Below are 20,678 nucleotides of genomic sequence, written 5' to 3'. Positions count from 1 at the left end.
ACGTAAATATTTTTTATATTCTACATATTTCGTTTCCTCCCTGAAACTTTTTTTTTATAGAAATATATATTTGAATATAATATTATTGTTATACATACATTTTCATATAATGTACATATTGTCTTTTGATCGAATACAAAATCAACATAATGAGTGGGGAGTTCGGTCGCTAAGCAACCGATGAGTATACACTGTCAGCAGTATGATGCATACTTTGCTTGCGTTCTAACTCTGTATATTGGCGCTTGTAAATAATATTAGCATAACCGCGGGAATAATACTGTAAATAAATCAACATGCTGCTGAAATATTTGGGTACTGTCATGTCAGCGCAAGTGAGTACGATATATATTACAATTTGGAAATCCTTCTTGCGCGCGCGCGACTCTCGATATCATGATTTTGTATGACGTACACATCCCTTAAATTAATTTCTACATAAATATATTTATAAAATACCCTTCTGACGAGCCCTCCACTGCATTTTATTATGCATTACTTATATTTTCTCCTTATATTTCAAGCAAACTGACCATTTCTTTTCATATTTTTTTATATTCGTATGTTTGCTCAGGATTTTGAGAATAGAGTGGTTGGCATAGCATGGTCGTCGAACAATTTGAAGCTAGCTGTTGCATCCTCGGACCGTTCCATCTACCTCTTCGACGAGAATGGTGTGAAACGGGATAGGTTCTCCACTAAGCCCGTTGATCCCAAGGTATGCGATCGTCTTCTATATATTACAATGATTCAATTTAGATTAATATAATTGATGCTGCTGTTCAACATATAGAAGAGATTTAATAGATTCGAGTTACAATAGAATTGATATACTGATGGGACAATGTACTATTTATTTATAGTTCGGCAAGAAGAGCTACATGGTGAAGGGTATAGCTTTCTCTCCAGAGTCCACGAAGATTGCAGTTGGTCAAACCGATTGCATCGTGTACGTGTACAAAATAGGAGAAGACTGGTAGGTGTATTAGCATTTGATACTCCTTACTGTACGGGAAATGATGGCCTTTCATTTATATTTTGTATATAACTATTGTTTAATTTCACATAACTCGAAATGTGCGGAATAAAATTGTCCTCAGCAACTCTCGAGGGAGGGGATTCACAAATTAACGTAAATTACTCCATCTTCGATATTAACGACTGCTTCTCAGGGGCGACAAGAAGGTGATCTGCAACAAGTTCAAGCAGAGCTCAGCGGTGACTTGTTTGATCTGGCCGGCGGAGGGTCCGATCGTCGTCGGGTTGGCAGACGGGAAGGTCCGCGCCGCTCTGGTGAAATCGCAGAAGGCGCAGACCCTGTACACTTCCGATGCCATGACGATAGCTCTGGCTAGCAAGTAAATTGAAACTTATCGATTATCATTTATATTATCGATCATCATTTCTATCATATTATCATATATTTCAAGTCTTTGTGTACATATATATGTGTGTGTGTATGTGTATGTGTGTGTGAGTGTGTTACAAAGCTCGGAGTAATTACATCATACGGATATTACGCGCGATCGTGCCGTGACGATCGTGAGAATAATCGTTTGCATCATCGTCTCGCTGAAGATAATTACTCGTAATTGCAATTACCCGTAATATAATTAGCCGTTATATTATATATTATAATTACCTGCGAATACCTGCATAATAATCGCTCGTTATTGGGATCCTCGATATTGCGCCGTTCACTCAGCAATCCTGATTCTTCAGCGTCCGCGGCAGCGGCTTCCTGTCGAGCCACGCCGACGGCAGCATCATCCGCTATTACGTCGCCGAGGACGGTGGCGCGGAGCCTTCGGGACGGGTGTGCGTCCACGGGGTGCCCGCCTACGCCTTGGCGTGGCCGCAGTCGCACATCTTAGCCGGTGGCTGCGACAAGCGATTGACCTTGTACGACCCGTACGGCAAGCCGGTGAAGAACTTCGACTTCAGCCGCGACCCCCAAGAGCGAGAGATCACCGTGGCCTGCTGCAGCCCGAGCGGCCAGAGCGTCGCCGTGGGTTCCTGGGACAGGGTGCGCATTCTCGACTGGACGCCACGACGAAGTGTCTGGGAGGAGACCAACGTGCGTACCTTGCCGAACTTCTACACGATCACGGCGCTAGCTTGGAGGAGAGACGGCTCGAAGTTGGCGATCGGCGGACTGTGCGGAGGCGTCGAACAGTTCGAGACTATCCTGAGGTTATTACAACTATCGACGAAGACGATGAGGATAATCGTCGTGTTTGGATTCTTGGTTCCTAGAAGTCAAGTTTCGGTTTTTCAGAATAGGCTAACGATCCTTCATTCTGACTAAAACTCCTATTTGTCTTCTAGAAGCCAAGTAGAAGGCAATTTTCGCTTGGATTCATAGCTTTTGGGAGTGAAATTTTTATTTTCCATCCTAAACTCGGACTTAATCTTCTTGAAAACCAAGCGGAAGACAATCGTCATTTAGATTCTCGGCTCCTAGAAATTAAGTTTTAATTTTCCCAAATAAATCTGCGATTTTTCATCTACTAGGCCTACCACTTGGCTTCTATTTCTAAAAGCCGAGTGACAGACCTAGTTTGTATTCTCGTTTCAAGTTTCTCGATTAACTCGACTTCTCAGCTATGAGATCGCATGGCTAATTGTTCAGAAACACACTTACTTACCATTTGAATATTCAGAAATCCTCGAAGATCTGCCGAACTCTCACACGTTTCAGACGCACAGTAGTGCGCGGCAGCCACGAGGTGGCCTACGTGGGTCCCAGTCAGGTGGTGATTCGACCTCTGAACGATTCCTCGCATCGCTCCATCGTCATCAGGTCGCAGACGGGTCTCGAGATCGAGGACGTGCGCGTTCTGGGCCGTACAGACAACAACGTGGTGGCTCGCACAGCGCGCACCTTGCTGATCGGCGACATCGAGCTAGGTCTGATCAGCGAGATCCCCTGGGAGGATCGAACGAACGGCACTGAGAAGTTCTTCTTTGAATACCCGGTGGTCTGTCTCATCTTCTGCTCCGGTGAGCTGACGATCGTCGAGTACGGTCAGAACGAGGCGCTCGGCTCCGTGCGAACTGAAGCGGTGAACCCGCACGTGGTGAGCGTACGCGTGAATGAGCGACCTTCGGCCGGTGAAGGCGACAACAAGAAGCTAGCTTACCTGTTGGACCCGAGAACCATCCGCGTGGTCGACCTTTTGACCGGCGGTACTATCAACATGATCGTTCACGACGCCCGCATCGACTGGCTGGAGCTGAGCGAGGCGGGTCACCGATTGCTCTCGCGGGATAAGAGAGGCCGTCTTTGGCTGAGTGACGACGCAGGTGGAAGGTAGAGACGAGAAGCACTTAGACACGAATGTTAAGTCGGTGCGAAAATCTGCTTTATTTTGTCGAGTAAAATTGGACACGAGATGTCGGAGGCTTGAAGCAAGTTTTGCGAATAGCCTCATCCCCTATCAGAGTTTCGATATTCTCACTCGTTCCGAAAGATTTTCAACGATTAAGATAAATTTGAACGAATAGCCTTGCCGTTTAATCGTTAATTATTTATTTTTATTTTTATTTCTATTTAACATTTTAATATCATCTTCCTAATTTGTTTTACTTTATTTTTATTTAATGAATTGATTGAGTTGTGAGTTCATTTAATGAGTCATTTTATTCATGGAATAATTGAGAACCTTCTTCACCGTAGCTGCGTTTTTTTTTATCGAAACGGCCGCGCCAGATCCTCATCTTAATCTTCTTTACGGTTACTGAATTAGAGTCCTCTTGGTGACCGGAGTATCCTTCGCGTCCTGGGTGCCCAGTAGCGACGTCGTGGTCGCCCAAACGTCTCAGACATTGGCCGTCTGGTACAACGTGGACGCGCCGGAAGCGTCCACGCTGACGCCCATCAAGGGTGACGTGGTGGACGTCGTCCGGGAGGACGGTCGAACGTCCGTGATGGTGGAAGAACATGGTGCGAAAGTTGCGTACTTATTGGACGAAGGGCTGATCGAGTTCGGCACTGCGCTGCACGACAACGACTTCGGCAGGGTCGTCTTGTTCTTGGAGAACATGGGCGATGGCCCGCAGGTGGAAACCATGTGGGAAAACGTTGCCAGGAACGCGATGAACGAGAGGAAGATTATGATTGCCGCGAGATGTTATGCGGCAATGGGCGATGTGGCTTGCGCCAGGTTCTTGAAGGGGGTTGTCGAGGTGACTTTCTCTTTCTCTCTCTGAAATCGCCCTGACATCTAAAATAGCGTCACGATTTGGAGATTTATTTCCTGCAATATTTTTCTCCTTCATATATTCGATTTCGATATTTCTTCCTCCTTCTACATTCTACTTAATTATCGAAATAATTTTTCGACCGCTCTATATCATTCCTTCTTTCTCACCTCGTAATGTCTCACTTGCTCGTTTCCTCGCTTCAAGATCGGCATAAAATATACCATGGAGACTGGCAACGACCCACTGGCCAATCCGGATTGCTGGGCCCGACTAGCGGTATTGAACGGCGAGCTGAAGACCGCCGAGGCAATTTACCTGGAGCAGAACGAGCTGGACAAGGCGTTGGACATGTACCAACGCTATTGGCACTGGGAAGACGCGTTGAATCTGGCACAGAACCGCAGCTGGAGCGGACTCTCAGAATTGCGAGACCGTCATTTGGCTTGGCTACTGGACAGCGGTCAAGCGGCTCGTGCAGCCTCCATTATAGAGAGCACAAATCCAAGGAGAGCCGTCAAGCTCTATCTGGAGGCTCGTCGACCTGGACGCGCCGCCAGGCTGGTTCTCGCCGACAACGAGCTACTGGAGGACGAGCGGATCGTCGAAGACGTCATCAGCGGCCTCAAGGCCACCGATCTCATGGAACTCGCCGGTGAGCTGCTGGAGAAGACCTCCGCCGGCGCCGAGGCGATCGACTGTTACGCCCAAGCCGGTGTCTTCGCCAGAGCTCTCGACCTGGCGCGTAAGGTCGACCCTACGCTGGTGGTCGGCCTCGAGAGGGACTGGGGGAAGCATCTGGCAGCTGGCGGTCATTACGATGCAGCCATTAATCATTTCATCGAGGCGGGGGAGACGGTGATGGCATTGAAGGCCGCTATTAATGCGCGGCAGTGGAGGAAGGCCTTGCAAATTATACAGGTGGGTTTTATCCTGCGACGTTTATGTTTTACGAGCGTTATGTAAAACGGATCGTTAACATGTCTCGTTTTTTCGTTCTCGTTGGTTACCTGTACTTGTATGATTCTTCATGCAGTCTTTTTGATATGTCAATTTTCATTTCGCCGAGGTATACCTCACGCACACCTGTGCGTATTTAACGTTATAATCAATGATCGACGTTTTTCATTATCCCTCGACGCCAGATTGACGCTGAAATTTTAATCGAGTATCCCCGATACTTTGTTAAACGAGATTTCCGAGATTCTCGAGATTCTTAAGGCTTCTAATAGCTCGCTGCAGTCGTTTTGTTTGATGACGTTAGAAATGAGAAGACGCATGCTTAATATTCTTGCAAAATACGGTGAAATAAAAAGATACGTTCACAGAATGACACCTGTGATCGATTGATATCGGGCATATCTGTAAGATATTGAGATTATTTAAGATGTACGTTTCCGTCGGTTTTTTTTTTAGGTGATCGAGGACGACGATTCCGAGATCCGTCAGCAATGCGAGAAGCTGGGCGAGTACTTCTCGTCAATCGGGGAACGGTCCTTGGCGGAAAGTCTTTTCGTTCGCGCGGGCAAGCCTCGACGCGCCGTAGAGACTCACGTGCAATCGGGCGACTGGATTCGCGCGCACCAGGTGGCCCAGGAGTACATGAAGAGCGACGAGGCGAACGAGGTGTTGGCGAAACACGCTGAGAACTTGCAGCAGACCGGTGAGCTCCGACACGCCGAGGCACTTTATGTCGCCATCGGCGACCACGACGCGGCGATCGCTATGCATCGCAAAGCGGGAAATCGCGGTGACATGATCAGATTAGTCGCCGAGCATCGGCCTGATCTTCTTCAAACCACTCACACGCATCTGGCGAGAGAGCTGGATGCCGCCGGCAAACCGAGGGAAGCCGAGGAGCACTTCTTAGGTCAGTGTTTTCAGTCACAGATTTTTCCGTTGAACATATTTCGCTGAATCTGTGCGATCTTCGAGCGAAAAATTGGAAAAATTTTTTTCAGTTTAACATCAGTAAAAAATATGAAAGAAATAGTAAAATTGTGCAAAATGTGTCGATATTAAGATAACTAAACAAGAAAAACAAACGGAAAAGGAGAGAAATTTTGACACGGATTTTCTGCTTCTCTTGGATATTAGTTTGTAATCAACTTACGGATCAACAAGTTTCAAATAAAAATCAGTGATTGATGAGTATTTTTTCAAAAAACAAGAGACAAGGAGGGGGAGAAAGAATAACATACAATCATGGCCTGTGACCTGTTCTGTTAATACGTAAAACATATCTCGTTCTAGGTGCTGGCGATTGGCGCGGAGCGGTCGCAGCTTACAGATCCGCGAACATGTGGGAGGACGCATTGCGGGTCGCTAAGAAAGCTTCGGGGGAGAAAGCAGCTCAACAGGTTGAAATCTAGAGCTTGTAGAAATATTTCATCATGTATATCCAGTTAAAGATTACTATAATTAATCAGACGACGCTACCACTTGATACATTTCTTTCTTCAGGTCGCCTTAATGTGGGCCCGGACCTTGGCTCCGGAACTGGGCGCGCGACTGCTGATGCGACTCAACTACCTGGAACCCTGCCTGCAACTGGCGTGCGAAGCCAGCATGTTCGAGTGGGCACTGGAGGTCGCCAAGTACAGCACGGCGGATCAGAAGAAGGAGGTGCACTATCGTTACGCTATGGCGCTGGAGGACGAGGGTCGCTTCACCGAGGCCGAGAAGGAGTTCGTGCAAGCTGGCAAGGCGATGGAAGCCGTGCAGATGTACATCCACAACCGTGACTGGGAGTCCGCCGAGGATGTCGCCCGGTCGCACAGTCAAGACGCGGTGGCACAAGTCCTGATCGCCAGGGCCGCCGAGGCCGCCGAAAGCCAGGACTACGCCTCGGCGGAGGCTCTTCTCTTGAGAGCTCATAAGCCGGAGATGATAATAGAACACTACAAAGTCGGTTTCCCTCCTCCCGAGGAGTCGCTGTGGATCGTGCGAGGAGACTTTACCGATTGGAGGATAACGTTATCGCGTGTGACGTTCCTCGCAATGAAGCTTCTACAGATCCCGAAGAATCTGAGGAATCAGATCTAGAGAATCCTCGCGTCGAGATATCAGGATGTTTCCTCCGAGTCTTCAAAATCCGAAAGGGCTTCTCGCACGATCCAACAACTCCTTTGTTGATTCTCGTCTGAATATTGTCATCAAGTCTTCAAAAGAGCTTTTTATACGATTTGGTATTTTCTTTTTGCTTATTTCTCCCGAGATATTATCTTCAGGTCTTCGAAATCCGAAAGAGCTTTCTACGTGATCCACTAGCTCCTCCGTGAATTATTCATTTAACGTTTCTGTCGATCAGAACTATCTTTCTTCTTTTATTAATTCTTAATTGTCCGCTCATTATACTTTCATCGTACCTCATCTCACCTCGATAATTTCCATTTCATACTATCTCAATTTCTTTTAGCCAACTTTGAAGTTCACCACTTATCCTTTCATCGTCTCGTTCCTTTTGTCCTCCCGTCTCTTTGTTATTTGCTTTATGACCTTTACCGAGGCCGCTCGTCGTCTCATTACTTTTCAGCGTATATTTACACCTTGCGGCGTTCTGTTTCGTTACATTCCATCTCCGTAATCAAATTCTTCACTTCAGACGGCCGGGATGTGGTCCGAGGCGCTACGGGTGTGTCGAGAGTACTTGCCGAGCCAAGAAGCGGCCCTTCGCAGGGAGCTGGGCCAGAAGAGCGCGGGTCTCGACGGGGCGAACGCGCTGGAGGAAGCTCGCAAGTGGCTCGAGCTCGGAGAAGTACGGCCGGCCCTGGATACCCTGATCCTGAACCCACAAGCGCCGCGATCGTACCTGATCCGCGCGGCTGACATTCTTCTGCATCAGGCGGATCCCGAAATGGCAACGGAGATCGGCGGCGACCTGGGTGCGCGCTTGTTCGCCGTTGGCGAACACGCGCTCGCCGCTCAGGTACTTTTCCCTCCTCTATATTTGCGCTTCTCTTGTTCGCGGACGATCTGTTAACCCTTTAGCTTTAGAAGGACGCATATATACGCCCAGTAAGTTTGGTAAGTTTGGCAATATTTATTTTCTTACTGGAATAATGTCTTTATGAACGTATTTGGTCTGTTCTTTATAGCTACACTGCTAAACTGGTGCAACATGCTAAATCGAATCAAAATATACTTGTCGCACTCTAACTTATTGCACCGGTTTAGCGGTGCAGCTATAAAGAACAAATCAATTGTTATGTATTGCCTAGCAACGATAGAAACAAATGAATATCGTCTCATACATTGGACGCGTAAATTACATGCTTAGAGCATAAGAAAAATCAGTTCATTTAATTTTTGCGACGCACCGCAGCGACCGTCGACGATCGTCGTTCCGTACATAAAGAAAAAGGTTTCTCTAGATTTAGTATACGTGTTTATTTAACTTGTTTAATATAAACATAATTTAAGGCTCGGCTCCCGCTAGCCATATTAGTTTTGCCGTTATAGGCCAGAAATGGCATGCAATTTCTTGCGTAATACAGCTTTATTGTTTAGTTTTCCAGGGAAAATGATTATTAACAAACGAAGTTTTACAAATTTGATGTACATTTTTGTATAGATAGAATTTTAGTCGTATGTGAACAACCATGACACAATATCGTTCAGTTAACTGGAATTCACAGTCGAAATATAGAAAGATTACAGGAGAGAGACGCGCTAATATTCTATGTTTTGATATTGACGAAGATAATTATGAATATTATATTTCTGAATTGTTGTTTAAAAGATTCGACGTTTCGACATATAAATTGATATATTTTTTCTTATTTTCTATTCTCCAACTTTCGCATGTTGCTCACGACTGTGTCCTTGACAACATACGTTAATATCGTTGATTTTGGAAAGGATCGATCTTACGCAAATATTTACCGAACCTTTTTCTCTGTGTACACAGCGGACACTTGTTATCCGAAGTGCGCTGTAGCTAAAAAGTTAATTATCTTGAACTCGATAAGATCGACACGTAAGTTGGATAAGAACGGGACGGAGGAGTAGAACTAGCAAGGTCTTGTGTTCGGCAGGTGTTCCTTCAGGCGGATCGGCTGAAGGACGCGATAAGCTCGCTAGTGGCGGTCGGCGAATGGGAACGAGCACGACGGATCGTCCGCGAACTCGCGCCCGATCTCGAGCCTTATCTCGAGGAGAAATATCGGGACACGATGACGAACGAGGGCCAGATAGAGCAGCTGGCCGAGGTGGACAGCAACGCGGCCCTCGAGATGATGGCGCGCAAGGGCCAATGGAACCAGCTGTTCGAGGCCGCGGGTTCGCACAGCCCAGAGTTGTTGCACAGATTCGTGGCACGACGCGCCGCGCAATTGCTGAAGAACAACTCGGCGCCGCAAGCGTTGCAGCTGTACGCGCAGTACGGCGCGCCAGCTGTCTCGCAGAATTTCAATCTGTACCTACAACTGGCGGAGAGCATCCTGAACGCGTCTCAACAGGAGTACAGGTATAAAGGGAAAGGTTTCTTTGGAGACTTAGTACATTGGATACATGTTAAATATTGTTCTACTGATTCGAAAAAATCTTTTAATACGTTTCTAACATAGTGTTAATTCTTTCGAATAATTTATTGTTTGTTGACAACTATTGTAATATTGAGATTAAAATATAAAAGAAATATGTTGTTCTTTGAAAAACCGAACAATCCTGTTTGTTGAATCAGGTATTCGTTTGTTTGCTCCATTAAAAAAAATAAATTTGTTTCGATTAAAGGAATTCTATTAAATCCAAAGAAATCTCTTTCTCTATATACGGGGTGTTGCTTCGCACGACTGAGAAAATCCGATCGAGAAACTTAGACGGCTGTCTCTCTTTTTTCTCTCTCTCTCTCTCTCTCTCTCTCGTCTCGAAGGTTCTTGCGCAGTTTTCGTGTTTCTCCCGCAAGAAGCTGCCGAGTCATAGCGGACGCTTCATGCTGTATTTCTCTACCCATGAATCGTCGGTTTCTGTTCGTGCTCGTTTTGCCCGCAAAAATGCATCTCCAACCTTCCAGCTTTTACCGTCTAGAAATTCTGACCTATTCCGAAATCTCACCCTTAATTTCTTCTTGTTCTTCCCATCACACACACACACACACACACACACGCACAATGAGAGCCAAGAGACTGATTTGTTCCATCATCCAAAATATGTTTTCTTCACAATCCAAAGTTCTTCCTGGCATTCGCGTTTATAGATTAGGATAATGAAATTAGCCCGCTATATTCTCAGTCCGTCTATTGCCTCTTCGTCCTTTTCGTCGTTTTGTTCAACAATCAATACGATTCCAGGTACCTGACGCAGTTACGGGACATTCTCCACAGTCTCTGTCGCTCGTCGCCGGCGACCGACAGATTCGAGAGGCTTCTGGAGGTAGCCCACCTCTCCGCGGTGAGACACGGCTGTCGCGCGTTCCCAGCGCTTTCCGGCTTCGTCGTCAAGGCGTCGGTCAGCCTGCTGCGACACTCCGACGTTTTGCACGCCGACAGATGCTACTATGAGGCCGGCGTAGCGGCGCGTGACGCGGGTCTTCTGAGCGAGGCCTTCGTCTTTCTCAATCATTTCCTCGATCTGGAGGAATGCATCGAAGAAGAGGGCGACGGCAACGTCCTCGACGTGGACGACCTACGCGTCACCGACTTCCCGTTAGAGGTGCCGCTCCCGGAGCACCTCGGGATCGATCAGAATCGTCGCGAGGAAGCGAGGGAATGGGTGCTGGCGGTGTCGATGGACCAGAAGATCGAGCAGGGTTTGCCGCTCGATCCGAGAGGTGTCTACGTGGGCTCGTTGACCTCGCCGAGCAGCACGGGCGCGCCTCTCCAACAATGCGTGATCACGGGCTACCCGGTGCGCGGCCCGGTCATCAGGTTCGAGGAGTCTAGTCGCGTGGCCGATCGCGACGACTGGACCAAGCTCGTCAACACTGCCAGGCAGGCGCCTACGGACTCGCCGCTCAACGATACCCTGGTCTTTCTTCAGGAGTGGTGTGGCACGGCGCCTAAGTACTCTTTCTGAGAAGGTAGAGAGAGCTTGCAGCTCTCCGGTCAATCATAATTCATAGGTAAGAAAGGTAGAAGGTAGAATAAAAGATTACCTCGCATGTTATATTTGTAAAAATACAAGTAAATTGTTAATAAAATCACGCAGGTATGTTTGATTGATATCTACTTGTTCTCTTAATTCCTTTTGTCTGGAATAATTTGATATAAATATCTCTCCCTCTTTTCCTAGACGATCTTAGTACCCTGGAAAAAATGTCTTATGTATAATTATATATAGAATATGTCCATGTATATATAAATAAAATATATAATTATATATTTAATATATGTACTTATATATAATAATATATAAGTCTATACGCCATTTCATACATAACTACAAATTTTTATATGTGGACATATTCTATATGTGACGCCTTACATGTAATTATATCCAATTATATATGGAATATTTTTTCTCGGCACGTCTCTCTCTTCTTTTTTAATAATCACTGATTTTCAAAGCGACCCTTAACTTCGCACCTGACGGAAAATCGTTCGGAATATATTGTTCGGTTGTTCATATTACGCCACAAATTATATAACGCGCATTACGGAATTCCACAATAAAAAAAGAATAGCGAGATTATCGCTGAGAAAGATGCTTATTGCTTCCTGGGTCATAAATACACTCTAATCAAAAGGAGACGGATATAAAAACGTAGAGGGAACATTAACGCGTCAAAATCGTTCCTCGTTAATCCTTCTTTCAGCCAGGAAGTGCGTTCGTCCTGCTGGATAGCTAATGAAGGGGTTCGAGCGGTTGGGTAGCGCAGCGGATGATAATTAACCGCTTCGCAAATACGCTCGGCTTTGGCGCATTCCATAAGCCAAAAAGCAGCCCGTGGAATTCGGCGGTTCAAAGTAAAGCAAATACACGCACATTTACATGCACACACACACAAAACGCGCGCGCCTGCGCGTAAGTGGGTATGTGTGCGTTTATATTGACTCGAAATCGCAGCGAGCTTAATACACGCCGTGGGAGACGTATGATGCCGGTAGCTATGTTGCTGACGTTTAACAGACGCATCACGATATTTATCGAGCGACTTAATGCAAATTACAAATATGAACGGCTCTCCGGCGAAATTGATGTAATAATATTTAACAACGGAGAAGTGTGCGCGCGAAAGTGCGCGCTCTCTGATATGAATATAATATTATCCATTCTTTTCATTCTTTTCTTTCTTTGTCTCGTATAACCATTTCAATTGTTTCACAACTTCGCGTTTCAACTTTCGTTATTTACACTATTGTTATTTACACAACTATTGTTATTTACACGTTATTTGTGTAATGTGTATTGACCTGCAAAAATATCAATATTGCTCAAACAAAGGCCGGTGGTAACGATGTTTCTGAATTGAGAACTTTGCGATTTCGGACTTTGAGTTGGCACATTTCTCTCCGTAAAGCATGCAAGGCAAAAACATAAACAGATTTCTTACGTGATCGGACCCTGAAGGATCGACTGAGTCCACTCGAAACTCAATCGGATCAGCCGTTACGGCGGTATGTTAATTTTGCTTAGGATCAATTAAAATAAGCATCGCGTAAATACACACGGCCGGCCTCGCGTCGCTCGCGCATTCGCTCAGCGCAAGTCATTATTCCGTGTCTCGATTAATAATTTACACGGAGCCAGGAGTATCTTGTACACAACTTATCCTTGATGTTGTGTTTTTTTTTCTTATTAAAGAGAGAGTTAAGAAATTTGTTCGAATAGAGTTCAATGAGGAAAAACGCGATCAGAACAACGCGTCTTGCGGCTGTTTCGGTAATTCCCGCGTGACTGCCATCTTCGATTTTCCGATAATTACCGCATAATAGCACCTATACAAGCACCTTTCAGACACTTTAAAGCGCCCTAAAAAGACGCCGAGAGAAAAAGGGTAGAACGAGAGAAAACTTCTCTCGTCGGTGGAACCTCCGCGCCTCCTTCCAGGAGCTTGTGAAAGCGGGTCGATCGCAGGCCATTAAAACAGCTCGACGATTAATTTAAATAAATGCACCGCCATTATGACCATGGAACACTTGCCTTACCTGTGAACGATGGTGGATATTCAAATACGGATCTCTTCGCCGAAAAGTCACGAAGTACTAATCTCCCGTGACGGATCGCGGGATTTCCCTCTGAAATATTCCGACGAAGAACCATGGGGGTAGCTTAATTTCGGGCTTGCGTAGCCCGAAGTTTCGACAACGCGAATCAATATCATCTTGAATCTGCCTCGGTAAGGGTCGAATAATTCAACGAAGAAAGAAGAAATTCTTTGAATTCAAAGAATATTCTCTTCCTCGATGCTTATACATAGAACTTTATAGAATATTGTGCGAATAATCACTGAGAGAAATTATAGTTTTGCTAACCACTACCTTCTTATAGTTTTAACCAAAAACAGTAATAACGACATGCATGTAAGATTATTATCACTAACAACTTGGATAGCATATATTAGTTTTATACATATTCTTTAAATGTACATATACGTTACGTTTCATAATTGTATTGCATACATTTAAAGAACATATAAGAAACTAACTATGCTATCTCTCTGGAACTATGGTAACTAGAGCTATTGTTTTTTTTTTCGAAGGCTTTAATGTTCGAAATTGGAATCTCCGAAGATTTGAAGCTTTAGTGTTCATTATTCGAATTTTGAAAATATCGAAGCTTCAAAATGATCGAAGATTAACAGCTTTACTAATAACACTTACTAGAAAATTAGTTTTCCTGACTATAATTCTTTTAATATGATAATTATGATAATTTCAGTATGATAATTATAATTACAAATACCTAATATTTTTCTCTCAGTGATGAATAACAATATGTGTATATATCTCTTATACATATGTATTATACAAAAGGTTGGGATACAAAAAAGAACGAGACGACAAGCAAAATTGCGCAGAGATGCACGTCAAAAAATTGGTATATATAATAACAATAATATATATAATATATATAACGTATATGCATGTATACATTGTTCTTATTATAACAAACTTCGTTTACCCTAACCTAACCCAAATCGCCGAAATCGGATTCGGGCGACCGTTTACACAATGTGTGTGTGTGTGTGTGTGTGTGTGTGAGTGTGTGTGTGCGTGTGTATGTAATATGTATATATAATATCATAATATATTATATTTATAATATATATTAACATTTTGCATCTTTTGCGTGGACTTCCTTGGAGATGCTTAAACCTAGCGCATTGTAAATTACAATAAATCGGTTGCCCTAAAACCCGCCTCGGACCTTCGCACCTTCCGCTTCGAAATTGGACGTCTTCTTCCTGTAGTCGCCTAAACGTGCGCCGGAACGTTAATCCTTAATCCTAACGTCTACCCTAATCGCTTCGATGCATATTGAAAAAACGTTGGAAAACACCTCGATGCGGCGCTTGGCGCCGCGCGAAAAACTCGAATTATATCAAATTTGCGGACGAACGATGCTTTCGCAGTATATGCCGGATAAATTGCCGTAATAAATGCATTAAGTAGAGCGTTCAATATGATACACTGACAAACGGTAAATCTAGAATTCCCGATCGTTTCTCTTTCTCATCGATCTCGACTCGACTTTCGCGAGCTTGTCGGAAAAAGTGTCCCGGGTTGTTCTTCCTCGCCGGGGGAAGAAGGGGGTGCGCGTTTCGCAGGGGCGCGGAGGAGCGCGGCAAGTTCGTAATTCGTAAGGTAATCTCCCTTATAGATCACGACTCGACTCGAGCAGGACCTCTCTGCGAAATATCGCGGACCTACTTCGACCCCTCGCTGCGGAACCTCGCGTGCGTTCGACGTTCCATAACTCCGTCAACACAGTTAAGGTAGTTAAAACCGCTGAGCGCGCGATTAAGCAATTAACACCGTGAAACCATGTTAACGCAGTTAAGATACGAGTTCGCCCTTAACAACGCGATCGTGCGATCGTGTTAATCCTCCGTACACGATCAGGATTCGCGCTGATCGTTTCGCGCGCAGAGAGTGACGGACCCGGAGCGAAGCGACGGATAAAAGTGCGATACGTGACGCCGTAAATACAGAGAAGGGTCGGCGCCGTGCGTTCGCTCGCGAGAAAGAGAAGATTTTTTCGCGGACAGATGATCGCGTGGCGGTCGATTCTCGTCTCGCGCTGCGCGACGAAGGAACTTCTATCTCGACGAGGGGAGGACGCGTCTTTACCTTATCCTCTCTCCTCGAATCGCTACTAGCGCAAGAAACATGTGATCTAGAGAACAAGCTTGTCTCATGACAGTGCCGGCGCCGAGCGGTCGTTAGTCTTCGTCTTTCGCAGCTTCACAGTCGCGAATATGTTAGTCCTGAAAGGCGTTAATCGTGGTTAATCGGGGCGCAGGGGGCTGGGTCCGTAATTACTGGACACCGGTCACGTACGAGCTCTGGAATTTCGAGCGAACGAAATGCATGTATGTGTGTTTCTGTGTGTGTCGTAAAACAAAAAAAGGGACTTTCCCCGGGAGGATACTCCGCGAGAATACCACCTCGTTAATATCGTATTCTTCCGGCGTCTCGTTTGTGCGGGTCGAACGACATCCCGACGTCGAATGTGTGTGAGATTGAATTCAAGCGATTGCTTAAATCCTAAATTCCTAAGTCCTAAGTACAAGGAAGAAAAAAAGAGACACGTGCGATCTCGGGCCAATCTGCGATACAATTAAAGCGACCGGTAAAAACGTAAAAATGGCAAGAGTCTGAAACGGTTGCGAGTGACCTAGCAAACGACTTTCACTGTGCCAGCAATAGCAAAACAGAGAGGAAAAAAGAGAGAGAAAGAGAGCCAACGCGTGCAGCATACGGTAGACAATAACACACTGTTCGCAACCGATGAGGCGATGCATCATCCGATACGGTTGCTCGCTCCTTCTCTGTAGAGGAGATAAGACGCCTAGAAGTCGTCGCAAAAGTGTATCGAGCGCTTTCTTCGACGATGCTGCAAGCTCCTACAACATCAACAGCCAATCGTTGAAGACGAAACAAAGCAACGGGCAGGATTCAGCCAGTGCGAGCACAACACATCGAAACTGAGTGCGGAGTCGTTCATTCGCGAACCTATTCGGTGGCCACGGAAAGATTCGGGATGAACAAGCTGGTCGGAAGAACCTAAGGGGTTTGTTGGGGGGTGAGAGTAATGGTGATGCAAGGTGGTGAAAGAAAAGAAGAAAAAAAAAAAAACGAGCGCGAGCTCGGTGTTTGTTCGACGATTCAAATCCACTTGCCGATTTGAATCCCCGCTCGTAAAAATTACGCGAGTGCCAACCGAACCGAAGGAGAAACAAGAAAATTCCAAATAAGATTGCAAGCAAAGTGAGCAGCCGCCTCGCCCATTCCACGCTTTCTTCTTCTTTCGCTTCTGCTTCTTGAGAAAAAAGACTCTAGTTTCTAATTCTTCTCTTCGTCCTTTCTATATTCCACTTTTCGCTCAGCGTTCTCATCATATTCGTCTCTCGACTTCGACATCCATTCGCGACCTCTTCATGTTCCCCACCAGCAGTCGCCCTCATTGCTGCTTCTTCTTCTTCTTCTTATTAACGGACGCGTCCACGCCCCAGAGATCGTACCACGGGCCGCAGGTGTTCCTATCCCGGTCGGAGTCCCGTCTGAGCTTGGTCCTCGGCAGCAGCGTCTTCTCCGGCACGCTCTGGTCCTTGACGACGATGCAGCTGTACGTGGACTCCTCGTCAGAGGCCTCGGTCTCGCTGAAGTTGAGCGTCGCGTCCTCCTCGTCGTCGTAGTTCCTCCTGCCGCGCGTCATCATCTCGTTGCGCTTGCTCTCGTTGTTCTCCTTCAGCTCGGCGACGATCATGTTCCGCTTGGCCTCGAGGCTGCGCCTGCGCTCCTTCTCGATGATCGCCTTGCGCGACACGTTGCCGATGAAGTACGTCCGCTCCTCCGGTTGCATCCTGTACTCCGACCTCTCCGAGACCTTCGGTCGCTCCGCCGGTGTCGGGAAGTCCTCGAAGTAGTCCGTCTTGTCCGGCACGTGGCTCCTCTCCGCCGGCTTCGGCTCGTCGTGCCGCTGATGCTCGTTCGTGATGGTACCCTCGCTGTTGCCCAGACTCGAGCTCGGACTGCCGCCGTCGGAGTTCCTCTGCTTCTCATCGTGCTCCGCCGACTTGTTCTCCCTGCGGATCATCTTCGGGATGTCGACGAGCGAGCGGTGCTGCCAAAGCGCCATACCCTCCAGCACCTCCGAGTCCCGGCGGAACTTCCAGAAGGACTTGGTGCGCTTCACCAGTTTCGGGCTCTTCTGTTCCTCGAGGGCTCGGCCGGTCTGCCGCGGCTTCCGCTCGGCCTTCATCAGTGTGTTGTTGTTCGTGTCGCCGTTGCTGTGCTCGTTGGACCTCGACGCATCGTTGCGCTTCTGGAGGCCCGGGTGGTAGCCGTGTCTCTCGATCACCTTCGTCCTCTCCAGCTTCGTCTCAAAGTTCGACTCGTAGCCACGGTCTCTCTCCAACGAGCTCGCCCCGTACCGGCCGGTCTCTCCGTAGATCACCTCCTCCTTGTCGGAGTACCTGCGCTCCCGGTAGGGCCCTACCGGCCGCTCCGGAGCCTCCTGCGACGGCGGCCGAGGTCTCTCGAAGCGCCGGCTCGACAGTCGCTCCACCGTCTTGTTCCGATTCTTCTCGAAAGTTCGCTCGTAACCCACCACTTCCTTCCGCTGCTCCAAGTACGCGCGCTCCTGCTCGTTCCTGGTCGAGCGGCCCCGCTGCTCGTACGACTGAGCTTCCTCCCGGGGCCTCTGGAAGCTCGGCTTGTCCTCCCGCGCGCGCTCGAAACTCTGCTTGTCCTCCCGCGAGCGCTCGAAGCTCGCCTTCTCCTCCGCCCGAGAGCTCCGCTCGAAAGCTTGCTCGTCTTCGCGAGAGCCGCGCTCGAGCGAGTGCCTGTCGTCCCGTGGCCGCTTCTCGTCGCGTGGCCGTTGCTGCTTCTCCTCGCGCGGCCGCTCGAACGATCTCTGCCCGCCGGCCCCGCTTTCCCGACCCCGCTCTAAGCTCTTGTACTCCGTCGTCGGCATCCGCTCGCGTCGCGAATGCACCGTCGGCTCGCGCATGTTCCGCTCCAGGCTCTTGTACTCGGTAGCCGTCGATCGGTCACGCCGCTCCAGGAACTTGGGCGGGCTGTGCTCGCGCGCGTACTTCTGCGCCGTCTGCTCGAGCTTCTGCGCGATGTGCTCGACCTTCCGCCCCGGCTCCGGGATGGTGATGGTGCTCTCGTCGTCGGACTCCGACGGCGAGCTCGAGGACTTGCCGTACTTGTCCGCCTCGAAGCCGTTCCCGCCTCTGCGCTGCTCTTGCTGGCTATCCTGACTGTCCGAGTAGAATTTGCCAGCGCGATACTCCGCCGCGCCGAAGTCCTCCTCGTCCTCCTCGAGCTCGTCCTCCTCGGTCTCCGTCTGCGTGCGCTTTTCGACGCGACGCTGCTCGCCGCGCCGGCTGGCGGCCGGCGCGCCTCGGTCGTCCGACATCTTCGTGCCGGTTGTGCGCTGATTCGGGCTGGGTCGCTCGTTCGTCGGCTGCGTTTTCTTGCTCTTCCGCTTGCTCTTCGCCACATCGCCGTTCTCCAGCGCGAAGTCGCCGTTCTCCATCTCGTAGTACTTCTTGGCCTCCTCGCTGGCCTGATTGGCCTTCGACTCCGCCCAGAGGTCCATCGCGGTGCGATACAGATGCCAGGACTTCTCGTCCCGCGGGATCGTCTTCCAGGAGTCATTCTCCCAGTCCTTCGACTGCTGCTGCTTCTCGTCCTTCGGAGGCGCGCGTTCCCCTCCGCCCCGCGGCTTCCGGCGCCGTTGTCTGCGTGCGCGGCGCGGTGAATAAAATAAAGAAAAAAAAGGGGAGGGAGGGGGGAATGAGAGAGAGGGCGAGAAGTCGGAGAAGATGCGGAGGACTATCACCATGGCGGTTTTATTTCCAGCGACCACGATAGCGCATGCGGTATCTACAAGAAGGAGAGATACAATTTCGAAGAAACGGGAGATAAATTGTTTGTTTTCGTTCTTCTTTTCGTGAGGGTGATGCGGGTGACGCGGTCGGTTTCAATTAACGTCGGGCAAAATTGATTGGGAACTCTTTCACCATCGAAAGATCAGAAATATTGAAGCAGAGATGAAAAGTCCGGATGAAGCCGATTCTCAGTCTCGAATGCAAAGTGGAAAATTGAAATAAAATCGTGAGTAACGCGATGCTAAAATAATGATTTAACCAGCGCGCTGCAACGTGAGACGGCGAACTAAAGTTGCGAAGAGAAACGGAAATATCAAGGTGAAAAACAGATAAATGGAATATTATCAAATATTGACGAGAGAAGATCTCGTAACCTCGGTCAGCATTCATTTTTTCTCCCAAACTGGGAAAAGGAAAAAAGGGGATGATAATCGTACCTACCGAAACCAGTTTAAGGACCGCCAAGTCAGACTTACCATGCCAATCATGTGCCGATCCGTACACCAGCAATCCTGTTACGTCTCTTGCGAATTTCGCGGAATTGCTATTAACAACGGACCGTCGAGAATGCACAGTCGCACTATTGAGAGCTACGTCTAAATTTCAAAAGCCGGCTAATTTATAATAATCTCATTTGCACGACGATGATCGAGAGCAAGCCAAGTGGACGCGCAAATCGCGTACTTCGTTATTACGACAATCCGATTTTCGCGTCATCCGAAATTAATTACGGCGGCACACCATACGCGGAACCCTCCGCGCGCAAAACCCACGTGTCTACACGGCACAATCCACCATCCTCGAGTCTTTATTTCTCACAATAGCATCACAAACCAATCCAATTGAGTACCGAGGGTGAACGGAGGTGGGGCAGCGGCAGGGAGGTGCAGATCGTACTAATTACAGGGGGACAGCAGATAGCAGAATGGCGAAGCTACGAGGCGATGATACAAAGCTCCAATCGCGCTGAATAGGGCAAAGCGGGGGTGCGCGCTTATCGGCTGGTTATCAGGGTGTAATGTCGAGGGCGAGGGGGAGGGGAGCAAGGGTATCAAAGGGCCAAAAGGCCCCAAGTACCGAGTAATAAGTGATTCACTCGGACATCTGCGGATGCACAATGACGGTCTACGTTTCTACTACGTGCGAACCAAACTCTGGAAACCGGTATAATTCCGCGACGATCGATTCTCCATTGTCGTCGCGAGCAGACGTAAAAGTTTTATGTCAGTCGTAGCGAATAATTGTAACGATCCGCGACAGTTTTCCCAGCTTGTCTCGCTCTGATTTGAGCACGGCGAAATTACACCGGTTTCCATCCCCGTCATAAACTACGTGAACCAAGTAAATCCTCCGTCAACGATAATGACCGAGGTGATTCGAGCCACGTGTTACGAAAGTCTCTTTCTCCGCGTGTAACTTCAATATATTTATATTTTTTTATTATATATATATATATATATATTTTACAAAA

The 20,678-nt window shown here is 47.7% G+C and overlaps 2 protein-coding genes across 3 annotated transcripts in view; one reads left to right on the top strand and one right to left on the bottom strand.

The window, feature by feature from the left end:
- The first annotated feature begins 164 nt into the window (after positions 1-164).
- On the top strand, positions 165-11,285 carry LOC106745750 (intraflagellar transport protein 172 homolog). Its single transcript, XM_014621632.1, has 14 exons — positions 165-335; positions 575-718; positions 864-976; positions 1,173-1,358; positions 1,723-2,193; positions 2,702-3,313; positions 3,750-4,188; positions 4,411-5,124; positions 5,620-6,073; positions 6,457-6,563; positions 6,667-7,110; positions 7,808-8,131; positions 9,240-9,670; positions 10,494-11,285. The coding sequence occupies exons 1-14, from the start codon at positions 297-299 to the stop codon at positions 11,215-11,217; spliced, it is 5,202 nt and encodes a 1,733-aa protein (XP_014477118.1). The 5' UTR covers positions 165-296; the 3' UTR covers positions 11,218-11,285.
- Positions 11,286-14,164: 2,879 nt separating this feature from the next.
- Positions 14,165-20,678, bottom strand: part of LOC106745812 (trichohyalin) — an 85,263-nt gene continuing 78,749 nt past the window's right edge. For both annotated transcript variants that reach the window (XM_014621757.1, XM_014621758.1), the window contains exon 14: positions 14,165-19,057. In XM_014621757.1, coding sequence (XP_014477243.1) covers positions 16,768-19,057 — 2,290 coding nt within the window. In that variant the 3' untranslated portion in view covers positions 14,165-16,767. The remainder of the gene's footprint in view (positions 19,058-20,678) is intronic.

The sequence above is a fragment of the Dinoponera quadriceps genome, unplaced genomic scaffold, assembly GCF_001313825.1.
Source record: "Dinoponera quadriceps isolate SergipeBrazil2010 unplaced genomic scaffold, ASM131382v1 scaffold1658, whole genome shotgun sequence".
In the NCBI taxonomy this organism is placed as follows: Eukaryota; Metazoa; Arthropoda; class Insecta; order Hymenoptera; family Formicidae; genus Dinoponera; species Dinoponera quadriceps.
Note: the sequence above shows the minus strand (reverse complement) of the source record. Positions and strands in the feature narration are given on the sequence as shown.

Coding starts and splice junctions, on each gene's coding strand:
- LOC106745750 (XM_014621632.1), top strand. CDS start 297: ATGCTGCTGAAATATTTGGGTACTGTCATGTCAGCGCAA. Junction 336..574: donor GTACTGTCATGTCAGCGCAA/GTGAGTACGATA, acceptor ATGTTTGCTCAG/GATTTTGAGAATAGAGTGGT. Junction 4,189..4,410: donor TCTTGAAGGGGGTTGTCGAG/GTGACTTTCTCT, acceptor CCTCGCTTCAAG/ATCGGCATAAAATATACCAT.